Raw genomic sequence first — 18,694 nt, forward strand, 5'->3', positions numbered from 1 at the left:
CGGAGCTGTCCCCTTCCCACACTCAGCAGTGCTCAGCAGTGCTAGGGCAGGAGTGTGGGGAGACAGGGAGGGTGAGCCTGGGCAATCTAGCCCCACGCGTTAAAAACAATTAAAAAGCACCCAAAGCTTAAAAACACCACCTCGCTGGCAGGAGAACTGGGCGCCTGCTGCATAAACGTGTACAAAAATAAAATCGACCTTTATCCCTGAATGAGATGGCCCTTCCTCCAGCCCTGCGAAGACCTGCCCGGCAGTTCCTCCTTCCTCACAGTATTTCCAGGGTCCCAACGCGGGACTGAGGCCCTGGCTTCCTCTACTCTGGGGACAGTATGGGGCACAGGAGTAGGAAAAGGGACAACCCAGCAGTATTGGCCTGAGGGCCAGTGGCAGCAACCAGGGCAGGTGGCCTGGGGTCCTAGTGGCTGGCAGGCCAGGCCAACTGAGGCCTAGCCAGGGAATGACGTGGGCAGGGGACCTGCGCTCTGTGCTCTCGTGGGCTGCTTCCTGGGAGGGTCATCAGAGGTAATGAAATGAGGGCAGGAGAGGGCAGCAGGTACTTACACTGGGCCTGAGTACCTACAGCCTCAATGGGGCGGAGTCCCAGGAGCTTGGAGGAGCCTCTGGCCAGGAGGGGCAGAGCTGGGGGCAGGAAGGGCTGATTTGGGGGAAGGACATCTCAAGAGGCCGGCCCAAGGGTGGGATCACTGGGTGAGGTGGCGGGGAGAATGAGACAAATCCCCTCACTATCTTTAGCTCAGTGGGCAGAGGGACGCCCAGAGGGCTGTCCCACGGGACCTGACCCACAAGCTCTCTGCAGGCACTGTAGAGGCAGCCTTCCTGCTGGGCTGGAGGTGGAGAGAGGGCCCAGGCCCAGGGCTCAGAATGTCAGCACCTAACACCCCCAGTGTCAGCCGAGGGGAGTGGCTTAAGGACACACTCCGGCCAGCAGGTAGCTGGGTAGAAAGTCCCCTGGGGGATAAGTCCTGGCTGGTGCCAGGGAGGCTTCTGAGGCTTTGGCCTCCTGTCCCTCAGGCCCCACAGGGTCAGCGCAGGCTGTGGTACAGGTAGGCCGAGGTGAAGAGAGCATTGGCAGCCAAGCTCGCAACCAGGAGGCCCTTGACCAGGGAGGGGCCGAAGTGACCTGCAAGAGCAGAAATAAGGGTCAAGGGTGCTGGCTGGCTGAGCACCCATGCCCCTCAGAGGACAGAGCTCCTGGGGGTTGTTTGAGCACTTTCCCAGCAAGGGACACCTTACCCTGTGTCCTTTTCCACCCAGGCCTGCCCATAGTCCCTTGTGGAAGCACCCCCCCCACCCCCGAGACACGATCTCTCCTGAGTCTGCACAGTGGGGATGGGTGTGTGTGTGTGTGTGTGTGTTTATAAGACTGGGCCTCTGAGATGCACGAACCCTCCAGGCCACACGTGACCAGCAGTGCCCGCCGGTGTCGCTGGAGGGCGCAGGCTTGCAGGGCTGACCTCACCTCTGCCATGGCCAACAGGGTCGGACCCAAGGCTGATCAGTGAGGGCCAACAGAAGGCTTGCTGGGGAGGAAGTGTTTGGGGCCTGCTGGTTGAGGGTGGCAGCTTTTGAGGGGATGAAATATGGCTCATGGGGTTGAGGAAATGGGCTTACAATTGAACTTAATGTAACGCCATGTGCACTTCAACAGTCGCCTGTGACTGGGGGCAGCTGTGGTGGACAGCTATGTCGCTGATCTAGACCCCCATCCTGCAGGGCCGCGGTCTGGCGGGTGGTGAGCTCACCACCTAAGGTGGCCCAGACCCACGGCTCCCCCGGCTCCACCCCTGGGGGATGGGTGCTTGCGCACAGACCTCTCCAGGCAGCAGCCTCCTCGGAGCCTGTCCTGGTGGTGGTGTCCACCACGCAGGCGGACGACTGGGAGGAGTCGTCCTCCTTCTTGATGGGGCGGCCTCTTGCGGGCCTTGCGCTGTCTGCAGAGAAGAAAAAGCTCAGCAGGCACTCACTTCCAGCTCGCCGTGGGCAGCCAGCCCCACCTCTCACCCTGGGCCCAGCCTCGGCAGGGCTAGAAGCAGCAGGCCAGGCCCCGCTATGGCAGGTGGCTGGACTTGCCCAGCTAGGATTTGGGTCCGGGGAGGTCAGAAACTCGGGGCGCCTGCACATTCCTGCCCCTGCCCAGTGGAGGTGTTGGTCCGATGGAGGCTGCTCTGCCAAACAACGTGGCGGGAGCAAAACAAAACCTGGCCATGGCGACCGCTTTGGACCCACCCTGAGGACACACGCCCGGGGCCAGGCAGAGATGACCAGCAGAGGGGTCATGCCCTAGAGATTCAAGCTGGGAGAGTGACCTCGCCCCCGCTGACAGGAGCACAGGTGGCCCTGCGAGGGAGGTCTGGTCGTGCTACTTCCCGGGTCACACAGAGGAAGGACACTGGCCCTCAGAGGCCTCAGCAGAGCCCCTGTCCCACAGCAACCGTGCACCGCCCCTGGTCCTTGGGTCCCTCCCAGCCGTACCCGCGGTGTGCTTGGTATCCCGCAGGGATGGCCTCAGGGGCACAGCCAGCGGCTCGCAGGTGAAGAGGTGTGGGGAGAGCTCGTCCGAACTGCTGGGCGTGTTGGGGGCCTCCCCGGGGGTTGATGGGAACAGCAGCAGCTTCTGCCCCTGCAGGTTGAGCCTGGCGGGGCTGATGAGAGGTCTGCGGTGGCGCAAGGAGCTGGAGCTGGAGGCCATGGAGCCTGCCACCGAGGGCGCCGGGGAAGAGGGGCCGCTCCCAGACAGCGGAGAAAAGAAGGCTGGGTGATACAAACCACGGCAACCATCAAACAGGACATCCGTGGCTGGCTGGCCCCCTCCCCCCGTGCTAACACATGCTAACGCAGGAGAAGACAGGCTGGAAGGGGGACAGGGGACAGAGGGACATCTGTGGGAAACCAGGAGGAATGGCCTGCACTCAGAGGGGGACAGGAGACTCATGGTGCTCATTCAAGCCCCCGATCCCCCCAGCATTGGGCCCAGGTAGGCACACTCAGACAGCGAGGGTCAGCCAACCCAAGTCCCCATGGATGGCCAGGCCCCCGGTAGGTCCCGACCATGATGAGGTCAGATACTGACCGTGTGGGCTTGGTACACAGGCAGTACCCACCCCCTAGTCCTGACTTTCACCCCATTCCCCAGAGGAGGAAGCCGAGGCCCCGAGGCCTGAGTCACTCCCTAGGCTGTAAGCAGGCAGGCTGGGGTGTGGCCACAGAGCCCTCCTACCCCAGCCCTGGAGCTCTTGGTCCCCCTTACCCGGAACAGGAGCCTCACCTGAGGGCGACACTTGAGAGGGTGGACGGCTCCCACTAAACAGGTACCCCGAGTCTGGAGTGGGAAGAAAGCGGGGAGGTCAGCCTGCACACGCTGTATCTCTCGCTGCCCCCGACCGCTCTCAATCGGCCTCTGTCACACACACCCTGACACCCGAGGAGGTGAGCTAAGAAACCCAAACACGGGAGTCGGGCTGGGAGCGGGCCCTGATGGCAGGCACTGTGCCCATCTTTCCTTGTGAGGCCAGGCTTCCCAGCCTCCACCCACTCCAGTGCCCCTACCACCTACAAGGGCTCGCAGGATGCACAAACTCCCTTTTGGAATCAAGTGCACCCCAAGTACCCCAGGACCTATCTCCTGGGTCTCATGCTCCCCAAGCTGAGAACCAAGGAAGGGCAGATGCCCACCATGGGCAGTGGCTGCCCTCCTCCACCCCTAGTCTGAAGGGCCTGAGGGCACACAGCACATGCCAACCCCTCCCCATGCCATCGCACTGGAAGGACTAAAGATGGTCAGCTGACCCAGCGGGGTCACCCAGAGTCCTCTGAGGACCTCTTCCTGCTGGTTGGTCCAAACTGCTACCCAGGCTCTGAAGGTGGGACCCAGGGCGCTTCCACAGGTAGCAGGGGCTCGGTCACAAAACACCTGTGTGGCTCTTAAGTATGTGTAACGTTAGAGCTGGTTTCCATCACTGCCTGGAGAGTCTATCAGGAAAGGGGAGGGGAGAGGAATCTTCCGTGTGGGGAGCTCCTGGCGACAGGTTCTACCGACAGGCGGGGACCGGATCTCCATCACCTGGGTTCATCGGTACCACTGTCCTGAACTGAGTCCCTGACTCCGGGCTTCCTGGGAGGTGGGTGTCCAGGCCTCCATCACAACAGTGTGTCAGGAGCCCCAGTGAGAAGGATCCCAGACCCGACCCTGGCGACACTCCCTCAGCACCCACTCAGCCAGAGATCTCAGTCCTCACAGCCACCCCCACCACCCATGGCAGTCCTCCCAGCCCCAATTTTTTGAGGGAAAACCGAGGTTCAGAGAGGTTCTTGCACTTGGCCCCAGCCAGCTGTACAGTGGCCCAGTTCTGCCCGCCTCAGTAGCAGAAGCTCCCGACCTCCCACCTCCTCATCCCGTGACCCTGTGTCCAGCAGCAGTGCCTCTTACCTGCTCGGGTCAGAGAAGGCATGGTTCCCAGTGAGAGGGCCCGGTGGAGGCGGCCTGGCAGGGAGGAGGGTGAGGCCCGTCGGGGTGAGCGGAACAGCTGCTGGCTGGCGAGGGGCAGGAAGCCGGGAGGGGCGGGGATGAGCAGGGCTGGCGAGGTGGCTCCAACTCCTGGGTAGGGGATGGCCAGGCTGGGGACAGTGGGGAAGAGGCCAGCAGGGTCTCCTGGGAAATACCTGTGTGAGCCCATCAGGCCCCAGAGAAGGGAGAGGGTCAGGCGAGGTGGCCTCACACGGCCTTCCCACTGTGCCGGGAGGGGGTGGTGGGGGTGGGGCCTGATTTGGGGTCCTCAGAGGCGGCGTGCATTAGTTGAAGCAGAAAAGCAGTCCCGCCACATTCACGCCATTAGGTGCGGGTGGCTGGGAGGTGCCAGCATGACCCCCGCACCCCCCTGCAGCATGCCCCTCCGACCCCACTCACGCTCACAGCAAATGACTCCACTACATGTCTCGGCATTAAAGTGACACTGTCGCTCTTGCCAACCTCACGCATCCCTTCCCTCGCCTCAAAGCAGAAAGGGCACCAGATGTCCATCAAGGCCAATGGGTGTGGCCTACTCCTTCCTGGCTACTTCCTGTTCCATGCTTAGAGCCTGTGGTAGCCTCAGCTCCCCAACAGAACAGCCGGGCCTGGACTGCGAGGGGCAAGACCATGGCAGTTCCCAGAAGCCAGACAGCCCCCTCGAAGCCCTCTGTTCCCCCAGCCACACTGCCAGTAGGGGCCGCCCCATGGGCACTCACCTCTGTAGCCCTGTGTGGCCCAGAGGGGCAAGCTTTTGTAAAACACCCCACCCCCACCCCCGAGGGAGGCTACCACAGACCAATCTCGAAGCCGGACTGCCCACTACCGCTGTCCGCCAGACGGAGGGTGACAGTGTCGCTTTAACTTGAGAGGAGCACAAATCACACGACAGGCCGAGGGCTCCAAGCCAGAAGGCCAACCATGCTTCTGATTAAGGCAACCGATTACAGAAGAGGGTGGGGTGGGGGACGGAGCAGTTAATACATTAGTCCACCATCTGGTGGGAACTCAGCCTTACCTCGGTCCCCAGGGACCAGTGAGCCCCTGACATCTGCCGACAGATAGGCAGGTAGGCCTCCTTGCAGCCCAGGGGCTGGCTATGGCGCCTGCATATGGGAATCCTGGCCAACCGCTCGGGGCATTACTAGACCCACTAAAATGCTACACCTCTGCCTTTTCAAACCTTTCACAGGGCAGATGTGGGGCAGCTGTTCACTTCCTGGAGAATCACGGGGCCCACCAAGGCACCTGGTCTTCAGAGCCAAAGGTGAGACCCAGCGGCTGGGGAGCCCGGAATTGGAAATCAAGGCAGGGGCTCGCTGCGCTCCATCCACTGACACCCGCCGCCCCTTCCCTGCCCTGAAGCCACATCTGGGGATGGGGCCACCTCTACTAGGAAATCACAGTCGTTTGGAAACTTGGGGAGCAGCCAGGCCCCTACAGGGGCAGCCGAGGTGGGCTGGAGCCTGGGGACAAGTTGCTCCAGCCATTCGTGAGCCTTCGTGTCAGTGAGTGGCGCCTCGTGCGGTGTCTGTCTCAGAGGAGCAGGGCAGACAGCAGGGCACTGGGGCCTGCACAGGTGTCATGCCCAGGCCCTCCCAGCAGGTGGCAGCAGGACCTTGCCCTGGCCAGTGCGCTGGCAAAGAGGTTACATGCTACCTGGAGCAGGCAGGCCTGGGGTCCAAGTGGTGGCTGGCTGGGGTGTCAGAGGGGCTACTGGGGGCCAGGAAGTCAGCCGGTCTCACCAGCTCTCTTACCATGTTTCTTAGCCCCTGCTCACCCTCCGGCCTCCCCAAGATCACCTTGGGATCCCTCATCCACCTGGTACAGTGCTGCTGGGTCTCTGGTGTCCCTGGCTATGCTGGCCCTGGCAGGCAGAGGGACTTCCTGGTGTCCGGGCCCTCTCCCTGTGACATCACGCAGGCCCATCACTCAGTCAGGTGGTCCTTATAAAGCGCCAAGCAAGTGCTCTCAACACGACCCCAGCATGGACCCCAGAGGGCACCTGCTCCAGTCCGAGGAGCTTGGGGCGCTCAAAGAACACCTACAGGAGCTGAGTTCCCTTTGGCGACGCCAGCCGAGACTGCCCTGTTTTCCAACCAGGCCTTGGAGAGGGACCCAGAATCCAAACCTGGGGTGGGGATGAGGGGTGTCAGCCCTCCTCCACCGCCAGCCCTAGTTGTGGACCCAAGGTTTGGAGCAGTTGTTTGCCGTGGTCCCCTCCCCGGGCACAGAAACTTCTAACGAACACACAGAATAAACAGAAAAGACATGGCGCCTGACACCAAACCGGTAGAAAGCGGGCCGGGAGCCATTTATTGAACACACGGCATGGACACAGCGGCTGTGGCCGGGAGTGGTGTTTACAGCGATGAGGGCACTAAACAATTCTCCACAACCTACTACACAGAGACGGGGAGATCGGAGCAGTCGGGATGGGGGGCGCCGCCTTCCAGAGCCGGGAGGATGAGTTCTGGCGATCTGTCCTGGGCCAGTGCTACCGGAGGAGCAATCCCAGGGGACTGGTGGGAGCTGGGTGGAGGCAGCCTGGGCACCACCTGGATAGCCCCAGCCGTGGGGGACCACCAGGGGTGATGCCCCCTCACTCGAAGTAAACAAGCTACAATCCCCGGGGGTCAGCACATCCTCCGCCGATGCCGACAGCATCAGAAGGGGGCGGGGGCATTCTCCAAGGGATGAAACTAAGGAGCTAAGGGGTAACTTCAAGTCACACACAGCCCTTCCTCTAAAGAGGCTTCTCCCCAGGCAGTCTGCCTTCCATGCTCCGCTAGAGGGCAGCAGAGACATCTGCCTGGCAGGGGCTCCCAGCCAGCATGAGGGCTGGCTCTGGTAATGATAAATACTCTAATTTAAATACACACATACACACAGATGTCCTGCTTCTCCCCAGTGCCAAGCAAAGCAGCCCCTAGCGCCTCACTAGCATTGGTTTCCTCGAGAGCAGACTCCTGAGGCTTAGAGCTGCCCCCTCTTCTCCCTGATGGTCCCTCCTGGGGTGGGGATGTGGGCACACATAGGCAGGCAGCTCCTTCCCTTCAGGGAGACACCCTGCCAGAGGGGCTTCTGGTCTGGGTCTGGGTCCCAGGCCCCAAGGGACACGGCCCCTTCTGCAGTGGCTCTCCCCCACCCCGAGGGCAGCAGGAAACTGGCTTGTTTCCTTGTCTGAGGCCACAGGCAGGGTGGGAGCATCAGAGGTCTCGGAAGGTCTCCTCACCGGCTGAGGGTCTCCACAGACGGTGAGGGGAGTGAGGCTGGCTACATGGGGCAGGGCAGCCTTTCAGGGCCCCAGGGACATAAGTGACAGACAGAGAGCGGGGCGCTCAGACTCCAGGCCACTCTCAGACCAGCTGGCTGGCAGTTCTGTGGGGGAATGCGACCCGCCCACCTTGCACCCTCCCGGCATGAGGTGGCGGGGCTGATACAGCCCACCCACACTTTCTGGAAGGGAGCTGATGTTCAGAACAATGTGTGCAGGACACACAGGGCCTGGGGGGAGAGTGCAGCCCACCTGGAGTCACCCGAGGGCACTATGGCAGGAGGGGATACTTCTAGCCCGCCTTCGTGTGGGCCTCCTGAGGATCCCGGAGCGCGGGATCCTCACCAGAGCTCGGGTGTGGAAGCCAGCCATGTGGCACCAAGTAAGGAAAAAGACATGGAGGCTCTGGGAGGTCACACGCCCTGGCTGGCCCGGGCAGTGCTGCGGGTCTGTACCCAGGGGGCACGTGGCTGCCAGTGGTCGCCTGGGAACAGGGACGGGGGCGCAAAGGCGGGATGAGTTGACAGCAGCACGTCCAATTGAGGCAGAGAGGGGAGAGAGGGGAGGGGCAGCCGAGGTCTGCTGAGTTTGCACTCCAAGGGCCTAGGAGAGGGTAAACTGAGGCTGGGAAGGGGAAGGGCCTAGCTGAGACTTCCCACCTGATGAGTGGCAGGTCTGTGCCTGGAATATGCCAAGGTCAAGGTCAAGCCTTCCTCTGGGGGTGGCACCCCTGGGTGCCTCCGTTTCCCCCCAGGCCCCTCGTCCTACAAAATTCAAGGAGTGGGGGTGGGCTTGGAGAGAGCAGTGGGTGCTGTAGTCGACCTGCTGTGGAGGTGGAGAGCGGATGCCCTCCGTACCTCCAGGAGTGGCCGCCAAGGGCCGGAAGTGGCTAGGGACACCCTGCACCCAGCCTGCCAGAAAGAACATGGAGGGCCCAGCTGGTTGGGCAGAGCTGGGCTTCCTAGAGCAGAACCAGACAAGTGGCCCCACTCAGCTGTGGCCACACTGCTCAGCCAGTGGCTTCAGAGGCAGGAGAAAGCGGGTGGGATGGTTGGGGGCTAGAGCTGCCAACAGGAAGTCACAGTCAGAGGCAGGCCAGAGGGACTTGGGCCAGAGGAGTGGCCACAGTAGCAGCTAGAGGGCCTGCAGGGAGCGCCTGCTCAGGAGCAACGTGGCTCTGGGAAGGATAGGGGGCAGGCTCAGGGAAGCACGCGAAGGCCCAGAATGGGCTCTAGGCTGGCAGAGTGAGAGTGAGGCAGGCCAGAAAGGGGTGGAGAGAAAGTGTGGGCAAAGCCTGGGGCCTGTCTGTCCTATCCTCCCCCAGCCCCGCAGTCACTGCTGCTTCTCTGACCTTCGGGGCCGGACCCTCCGTGGGCCTGTCGCCTTCCTTGTGGCCACAGCTGCCGTGAAGCCCACCAAGCAGCAGAGGGACGTGGTGCTGAACTTGAGTGTGTCCAGCCAGCTGGGCGAGGCCATCTGCAGGTATTGCTGGGCCAGGTGCAGCCCCAGTAGCAGTCCCCAGAGGCAGGAGGCAAAGGCGTCGATTCTCCGGAGCCTGCAGAGGACAGCGGGCAGTGAGGCCCCAGACAGGAGCAGGCCCTCCGTGCCTCCTTCAGCTGCAGAGCCCAGAACCCAAGGAGGATGGGGGCCGTGGCGGCGGGCTCCCCAGCCTGTGCTGCCTGGTTAGGTGGGACTCAGGAACTCAAGTCACCCTAAGGAAAACGACAATGGGGTCACAGTCCAAATGTCCCCCTGAATGCGGCCCCCACCCCAAGTAGGTGGTTGTCACCCCGATGCCAGGGTAGAGGTACTTCCGGCTGTACCTTACAGTGAGAGGCCACCTCTGAGGGCCACTGCCGTGCCCGTCTTGCCCACCAGGCCGCATGAACAGGACTTCATTTTGTTCCGGCCATACCAGAGCCCACCTGGGGCCAGTGCACTGACTCGACCAGCAGTCGGGGCCTTCTGAGTCTTCCCTCGGCACCCTCCTTTCCACAGCCCTGTCCCTGGGCAGCAGTCTAGGGCGAAGCTGCCTAGCTGCCAGCTCTGCACGCCCCACACCCACCTGAGGCGCCCGGCCAGCAGCATGGCCAGGAGGCAGGTCAGCAGGCCAAGCAGCACGATGCCCATCTGGTGGCTCTGCCCGAAGGCCCAGGCCTGCCGCAGCTTCTCCACTGCAGGCTCCGGTAGCAGGCCCAGCAGCTGCTGCCAGCCCTCACCACCCGGGGCAGTGCTGTTGTCAGGCACAGCTGAACCATTGCCACCGGGAGGCAGGGCAGGGGGCAGGGTGGCCCCCGGGGCAAAGGGCTTGTCTGCACTGTAGAGTGCGGCGGTCAACAGGAAGGCGCAGGCCAGGAAGGCGAGGGCGCGGAGCACGATGACCTGCAGCGGAGCCTTCACCGCCGAGGAGCAGATGCTCTGGAGGGAAGGAGGGAGACTGTCGGTCAGCTGCGGTGACTACAGCCCTCACTGCCCACCCTGTGAGCATCGGCTCAGGATGCTGGGGCTGGCGTGGAGCTGGGCTAGGCTAGAAGGCTACACAACTCACAGAGGAAGTCACCAGGTTCCTGGTGACTGAAGGTTCCGGGCCTAAACTGTCATATGTTCTCGACTTAGATTCAAGACGTCACCTCCTGTTCTGAGTCTTGTCCATTCAGAGTCCCCATGCCTTTAGGGAAGCTGCTGAGGGGAGGGACAGCCCCCCCCACTCTGAGACAACCCCCGCCCTGCAACCATACACAGCCAAACCTTCCAATTCAGTCACCTTGCTGTCCAGAGGAATGACTGAGCATTTTGTCACCCAAATTCCTACTCTGAAGATGTTCTTTGAAATTGCAAAAAAGAAAAAAAGTACAGGTAACTAGACAAAAAAGACATTTGAAAGAGTACAACACCAGGTGGCTGAGAAAAGGCGGTCTACGCCCCAGAAAGCCAGCAAAACCCAGGCGACGGAGTAGCCGTCTCTCTGCTGTGCAAACAGGTGACAGCCATGGTGGGGGGTGCCATGTGCCCAGAAACCAGGGACCAACTGGTAACAGCATGGCTGGACCAGAGGGTGGGGCCGTTTCCACATCCGACCTCGCATGCTGGTGTATATATAATTAAAAACAGAGACAGAAACCAGAATACCCCAGTCATGGATTACTGTAAGAATGACTAAAAAGGCACTAAGAGGTTTTAGGCAGGCAGCCCTGGGCCCAGTGTCCAGCCAGCGGCCTGTTGCCTAGGAGAGTGGTCAGGACATGTCTCTCAGCCTCCCCAAGTTTGGTGTTGGTGGTGCAAACAGGGGTCACCGCAGACTACGCAGGCAGCCTGACTCTGGGCTGAAAGATGCGACACCTGGTGGGATGGGAGGCTGGAGAAGAGTCTCCTGCACGGACGCCGGCGCTGACCTGCATGCAGGACTGGTCGGCCTCCCGGCGCCGGAACTGATGACTGAGCAGCAAGGCACGAAGTTGGCGGTTCTGGTGCTTGATGTAGTGCTCCACGGCCGCTTGGCAGGGCCGGCACAGCTTGTATGTCTGCTCCAGGTGGTGCCGGTACACCTCGATCTCCTCATCGTACCTGCTCTGCAGGAGACACCAAGGCCGCCCGTTTGAGGGCCTGGGGCAGACTCTGCCCCCTACTCTCACGGAGGGAGGGCCAGCAGCAGCAGGAGGTGGGAGCTACTCCAGGAGGCTGTCAGCCAGAAGGGGCAGCAGCTGGAAGTCAGGAGAAGGGGATGGAATGGGTTCCTACTTCAGGCCCCACCTCTGGACTCCAGGGCTCAGGGAGGTGGGTGGCAGAGCCAAACCCCAGGAAACCCCTGCTGGGTCTGGGCCTTTATGGAGGCTGAGGGGTCTTTGAACTTCAGGAACAGCCTAAAAGACTCTAGCGCAGCCTCCCTTCCCAACGCTTTCAAGCTGTCTCTCAACAGTGGCCAGGGAGGGTTATCAGCCCAACTTCTCTTGCTGAGTCCCCTGGGCCAGAAGTCACCCTGAGGGTCAAGCCTCAAGCTCACTATGCCCTTCTTCCAGCAGCCTCTCCAACACCCCTTGAAAGCTTACTCCAGCTTCTTCTTCTCCTGGGCCCCTGGGGACTGGGTGAGTGAGGGTGGGCAGGCTGGATGAGCCAGCTACAGGCCCCTGCACACCACAGTGGGCTCGGGAGGCGCAGGCCCCAGGGCAGCCAAGTGCCTACCACCAAGGGTCCAGGGCCTGAACTTTCCTTTCTCTCTGAGGAGGCAGGAGGACACTCCAGTTCCCCCCAGAGGGCCCAGCTGAGGGCCAAGGGTGACTCAGAGAGGAGGATGGGACAGACTTGTTCCTCAGTCTCCCTGGGAACCCGTCAGGAGCCTGCCACGCTCTGGCCAGGAACAGAAGTGCAGGACCGGCAGGAGTTATGGTCTCGGTGGTGCTCCCAGGCTGGGAACCCTGACAGCAGCCACCCCAAGACACTGGGAGACGGAGAAGCACCGGCCCACCCCAGCAGGTGAGGCTAGCATGGATTGGCGCGTGCCCCCTGGCAGGCACTCTGGATAGAATTGGGGCTGCCTGGGAAAGAAGAGGCACCCACCCGGCCAGGACCCAGGCGGAGGTCTCACCTCCTCACGAGGGGCGAAGGCTGCCAGCTGCTTGATCTTGGTGGTCTGGTGGTGGCTGCACCGTTTGCACAGCAGGATCTGGCTGCTCACCCATTGCTGGGGCTGCGAGGGGTCCTGGGGGCTGGGCACACTGCTCACACCGTGGTTCAAGTGCTCCAGGTACTGGGCAGGGATCGGCTTGTTGTAGTCACCGTTCTGCAGGGGCAGGACCCACCGTCAGCATGGGGAGCCCTCGGGGAAGTGGGGGTGGCCCCCAAACATCCTATTCTCCCAAATAAGTTCACAGGGAGTACCTGCAGGCTTAACTGGGAGAAGCCCCCCAGCCTGGCCCCCAAATACCCCCCAACCCCGCCCACAGCTCTGTGGGGCTCACTGCAATCTGCTGTCTAATGCTGCAGCCAGCAAGCTCTAGCCTGATGGCCGGCCACCTTTCTTCAACATAAACTTTTATCGGCACATGGCCACGTTCGCTCTGTACTGCCTATGGCTGCTTTTGTGCTATGAAGGTGCTCAAATCTCAGGGTGCTTCCTATCGAGTCCTCCAGAGAGAGTTTGCCGCCCAGTGTCTACCACAAAGCACTGAGAACGGGCCCGCATTGGACTGCAAGTTCGCTGCCGTCTAGCAGTGTGACAGCCACCTCAGCTCTAAGCCTGCTCCTCACGCTTGGACACGGAAGGAGGCCCCGGCCCAGGGTTGATGCAGGCCAGACGGTGCAGCCCTAAGAGCCCGCACCTCCTGGAAGCCGTTGTACTGCTCGCAGTGGGGGCAGTCCCAGCAGTTGCGGTTCCCATAGGGCACAACCGTGTCCTGGTTGCAGAACCAGCAGTTGACAAGAGTGTGAGTCGGCTTCCTGTGGATGGAAGGAAGAGTGGGATTAGCCAGAGCCTCCAGCAGGCCCTGCTCCCCTGCCTCTGGCCACCAGGAGAGGGGACAGGGACGGGAGCCGGGGCTGGACAGCTGGACACGCTGTGCCGGAACAAGCCATGTGTGACTCCGACTTCCCTTTATCCCTGCGGCAAGGCCCCAACTCACCGGATCCCTGGGCTCCAGCGTGTCCACCTATGGACCCAGGGCCACCAGCCCCCTGTGTCCTGGCGCTCAGACATGGGGACAGCAGGGCTGGAGCTGACTGGCCAGGCCCCAGGCACAACGTTCCCTCCCCAGACTGAAAGGAGCCTGCTGTGCTCACAGGAAGCCAGGGCCCTGGAGGCCAGGAGGCGGGGCCAGGGCCAGCTGCTCGGCCCTCCCAGTGAAGACCAGGGCAGACAGGCCTACAGCGGCCCTTGCTGGCCACACATACAGTGACAGGTGGAGCCTATGGGATAATCCAGGTCCAGACACTGGGGCTCTGTCTGCCCAAGGTCACAAGGAGGGGGTGGTGCCCACAGCAACTGCCCAACCAACAGCCCCGGCCCTGGAATCCAGGAAAAAGGCAGGCCACAGCAGCAGCTGCTTGAACCTTGGCGCCCTGACCTCTTGCATCTGCTCCGCAGCTCTGGGGACCCACACCCCAGAAGCCCATGGGGGCTGGTGCCATAGCTGTCAGAATCCCCACACCATGGGGGCACAGGAAGCCCACCAATGCCACGTCTACAAAGTGGGACTGATCACAGCACCCTTGACATCGGGGTGTTACCCAGACCCAGTGGCACTTGCACAGGCACAGGCAGGTGCTGTGCACACAGAGCCAGTGTTGTCAGGCCCCATGCCCACTGCGGAGGAAGGCCAGATCCTGTGCCACTCCCCTGCCCCTTGCCCGCCTGCCAAGTGGAGGCCACGAACCACTGATCTCACGGGACCCGGTCAACAGCACTGCTGTTGCTGCCACTAATGGAGGCCCGTGTGCCGACCAGAGCAGACCACTCTCAGCTGCAGCCAGGCCTGTCTTCCCAGAGACCTCTGCAGGGTTTGAACCACTGTTTGGCCAGCAGTCGAGGGCTTAAACTGCCGGGGCCCCTCGGGACTCGTAGAGTAAGTGCCCAATAAATGGAGGTTACGGGGAGTGGGGACAGGGACACTGTTAGAAAAGGAGATAAATCCAGGTCCTTGTTGGGGACAGCGGGGAGTCATGCTGTCCGCATCCTGGCCTAACAAGAGACTGAGAGGCAGCTTGCTGGTTTCTCTGGGCAGTAACACAAGGAGGAGGCAGCCACAACTGAGAGGGGACACCTGCTCGGCAGGACACTGGCCTCAACATGCACTATTGATCTCTCTCTACCTGCCTTCGTGACTGTGGGGGCATGTCCTGTGGGCAGGCACAGGTCTCAGAGCCTCTTGTCCCCTGTGCGTCCTCAAACCTGCAGCCCTGCGCCGGACACAGTGTGATGAACCCCTCTAACCTCACCAAGGTCCCCAGCCCTTTTAACCAGGTTCACACCTGCATCAGGCCCCACTGCACCCACCCACAGGAGAAGGTAAGCAGAAGAGTGCTGTGCTAGACGGTGGGTGGCGGATGGTACAAAGACAACCCATGCACAGGGAATGCGGCTCTGGCCCGGGCACTATTCCAAATCCCCCTTGAGTCATATCCCTCTTCTCTGAATCTCCAGCTCTGTTGCCAAGGAAATGGCCCCAGTCTCAGACCGAGTCTGAACAGGAACTGGGGATGAATGGAAAGGGGGAGGGTCAGCCCACGGTCAGCCCTGCCCGGGCCGGGGGCCTGGACACCTGCCCACTGTCAGGGCGGGTCTGAATGCCAGGGGTCATCGCCTGTGCTCTTGGGGTGAACAGGGGATGAGAGTCCTCCCATCAGGCACCAGCTTGGACAGAAGGCCCTTGTCACTCAGGTAAGAAAGCCAGAAACGCCAGGAAGGCAGTGAGCCCTTGGGGGGCCTCTCTCTCTTCCCAGACACCAGGCTCAAAGCCCAGCTTCAGGCCCTTAAGCCCCACCCCTGGCAGGCCACCTCAGCAGCCCTGAAGCCACTCCCTCAGGCTGCGTCCTAGGCACCAGAGGCAGCTGCCTGCGGATACACCCATCAGCCCAAGAACAACAGTGTCAGAAAGGGTGAACTCAAGAAGATGCAGCCCGTAACATCTACAGCAGCATCAGCACCCATGGGTGGGGCCTGTTCTCCAGTGGGCCCACCACTCCCACGCCGCTAGGAACTGGCCTGGTACCTAGCACAGTGCCACACAGAGACACAGGACAGGGCAGCTGCACCCGGGAACCAGTCTCCAGGCCCCAGGCCCATCCCCGGAGCAGCCACCCCCATGAGCGAGGCCTCCTTGTCCCCTCAGCAGCCCCAAGAGATTGACCCAGGGGAAATCTCACAGGGGAGAGGCCAGTCTCATGCTGTGCCCACACCTGCCACAGGGACTTGCTCAGCCAGACGGGGCTGCAGCCACCAGGCAGCAACACATGACGGGGAAAACAGGACCCCTGCAAAGCAAAACACCCAAGTCCACAGCAGCCACACTGATCCAGGGTGAGACACCCCGGTCACCTGTCTTACTGTTAGGCTATAGACATGCAAAGATCAACGGTGCCCTGTCCACTTCTGACCCCACACATGGACAAGTATGCCAAATGCATGAACAGACAGTGCAAATGCCGGTGGAGGGGGATCAAGAGGCAGCCCAACTCCTGAAACATGGAGCCGGTCCTCAGGTGAGCAGGCTGCGGGCCAGGGCCCGTGGAGCGTGGGCAATCCTAGGGAACACAGGTGGCTCCTGCAGGGCAGAGACACACACAGGGTGTAGACAAGGGCCTGATCAGGAAAGAGCAGGGTGGGATGGGCATGAGGATAAAGGTGCCATGGGGTGTGCCTGTGTGGGTTAGTTCTACCTAAGAGCACTTGCCCTCCAGCCCTGAGACTGTGTTGACAGCAGTGGCCCAGAGGAGCTCAGTCCAGGCTGGGGTCGGGCACAGCCTGTGGTGGAAGGCAGGGAGCCTGACTGCTTCAGTAGAGAGAGCAGGAGCCCCCGCCCCTGCAAGGTTGCTGCCAGTGTTTTTGCAGCCTTAGTGGTTACGAGCTGGACTGCGATCCACATGGTCGGCATTTCGAAACCACCAGCAGCTCCAAGGGAAACATTATTGGACTTTCTACTCAGCTACATGGTTATGGCCTCGGACACCCACAGGGGGTTGCCGAGTCAGCACTGACTCGATGGCAGCAGGTTTGTTTGGGGGCGAGTGTTTAGTGGACAAGTGCCAGCTGCTACCACATTCACAGGGGCCAGGGATGAGGGTTCCAGGGGGCAAGAGTGGGTGTCTGCTCTGACAGAAGCTCTGGGAGGCAGGACACCCCCTGAGAATTGACCTCTCCTGACAGCCCCCCACCACTTGAGAGGGTGTGACAGAACCAGGGTGCACCAGGCAGCTTCTCCTTCCACATCTGACCACAGGGCCACCTTTCTGCCCCCTGAGCTCCTTGGACTGAGCCCACAAACTCTCATCTCCCAAGTCAGCTTTCAAAAACAACTCTCCTACGTGGCCCCTCCGAAGGCCACTCAAAATGCACGCTGCCAAAAGCCACCTTCATTAGTGTCCCAGCGTCTCCTGGACCATTGCCTCCCTGGAGGGAGGTGGCTCGGGCAACAGGGCTAGCTAGCTAGTCTTGTAGCTGAACGGAGATAGTCACTGATTTATGATCTCTGGACAAACTCAATACCCTGTGTGGACATTCCTGGGCGTCCTGCAAGGGGCTGGCCTTTCCAGACAGCCACCACCGGTAACTGTGCAATGCCACACCACAATTCTGGTCTACCCAAGCGTGCCTCCTGCACCCAGCTCCCCAACGCTTTAGAGGCTGTAGCTAGGGGAAACGTCCTGAGACCAGCTGCTGGCTGTACAAGGCACCAGAGTCCAAACCCAGTCCACTACACAGGAGATGCTGAGACGTGTGAGCCGACAGAGCCATCCCAGCTCCCTGGCCTGTCTACTGAAACACGGGCTCTAGACCATGTCTGCAGTCAGACCTGCACCTGAGCTTCCTGTACTTTGGACCTTGGCAATCTCCTAGTCAAAGGGGCCCCTTTGGACCAACTGGTCCTGTAGCTCCCTTCTCCCCACTGAACTTCTAGAAACTAGGTGCATAGGTTCTCAAAGGTCCTTGGAAGGGGGGCACCCCCAATCCCTGGCTGTGGTCTGTCCATGCAAACCTCAGTGGGTGTCCCCTCCCCTGGAAGCCACCCTCTCCATAGCCTGCAAATGTGGCTCATCCTCCAGGCCTAGCTCAAGTCCCTCCTACCCCTTCCTCCTCCAAGAAGCCTGTGACTCAACCACTCATTTCCCCTTCTGAGATGAGCCGCAGTCAATGGAGGGGTTAAGGAAGAACAGCCTTGACAGCTGACGGCCTGGGTTCACATCCCAGCACCACCACTTGCCATGTGAATAACCCTGGGCAAGTCCTATCGCTCTATCGAAGATCAGAGCATCCAAGGATGCCCATGCAAACCTACCTGCTTCATTCCGGCAAGTTCTCCCTGCTACATGGGAAGTTGGGAGAGCAGGGTATCCTCCCGGAGGCCCTGCTCAGGCAGGAGGCCCTTTCAACTTGTATCCCTTATCAGAAAAGCTGGTGAGAAAGAGGTTGGTCCAAACATGGAAGCCAGCTCTGTGTGCTGCCTAGCCAGGGCCTGCCGGGGGTGGTCAAGGAACTAGCCCAGGACCCCTAAGCAACTCTGGTAGGGTTTATCGCAGTGGTTCTCAACCTTCTTAATGCCTTGACCATTTGACACACCCCCCAACCATAAAATTATTTTCGTTGCTACTTCATCACTATCATTTTGATACTGTCATGAATTGGGCGACCCCTGTGAAAGGGCTGTTCCACCCCCAGGTTGAGACCCGCTGGTAGCAGCAGTGTAGCCCAGTGGTTAGGGGTGGTTGGGTGCAGAATCCCAGCCACTCCGGTCCAAACCGTGGCTTTTCTGTTTAACCATTCAGTCACCTCTGGGTTGCTCCGCCTCTGTAGCAGAGGGAAGGCAGGGGTGGGGGCTATGACATGGACTCGCCAGAGGCTTTAGAACAATGCCCGGGGCATTGGACATCGGGTATGTGTGCACTGATAGGAGATGGCTGTTATTATCAGCACCCCACCGCGCGGGAGGGCGGCGAGGGAGCAGGACCCAGCGGCGCGCATCTGCCTTCTACAGGCCGCTCAATTATTCTGCAGTTTGGGTGGCCCGGTTGTGTGGGGGAGTGGGTGGGGCTGCGGACCCGGCCGTGGGAGCTCTGTGGGTGTTCTCGCCGGCACCCCACATTCTTGGGGTGCCCACGCCCATTCTGCATGTCTCCTGACCGCAGGCCACACTCATCGACCGCTTCCCGAACAAAGATATAAATTCAGAGTTGGGTTTTTTGGGGGG

The 18,694-nt window shown here is 61.0% G+C and overlaps 1 protein-coding gene across 1 annotated transcript; it reads right to left on the reverse strand.

Moving 5' to 3' along the window:
- Positions 1-6: 6 nt before the first annotated feature.
- On the reverse strand, positions 7-13,491 carry TMEM201 (transmembrane protein 201). The gene is made up of 11 exons (XM_045299123.1): positions 13,418-13,491; positions 13,118-13,235; positions 12,385-12,579; positions 11,195-11,371; positions 9,868-10,220; positions 9,154-9,357; positions 4,448-4,680; positions 3,287-3,340; positions 2,494-2,772; positions 1,833-1,952; positions 7-1,141 (listed from the first exon to the last, which is right to left on the reverse strand). Exons 1-11 carry the CDS (start codon positions 13,489-13,491, stop codon positions 1,044-1,046), a joined length of 1,905 nt encoding a protein of 634 aa, XP_045155058.1. The 3' UTR covers positions 7-1,043.
- Between the last annotated feature and the right edge of the window lie 5,203 nt (positions 13,492-18,694).

Source organism: Echinops telfairi, unplaced genomic scaffold, assembly GCF_000313985.2.
Source record: "Echinops telfairi isolate 266 unplaced genomic scaffold, ASM31398v2 ScPeMD7_7457;HRSCAF=8495, whole genome shotgun sequence".
Lineage (NCBI taxonomy): Eukaryota > Metazoa > Chordata > Mammalia > Afrosoricida > Tenrecidae > Echinops > Echinops telfairi.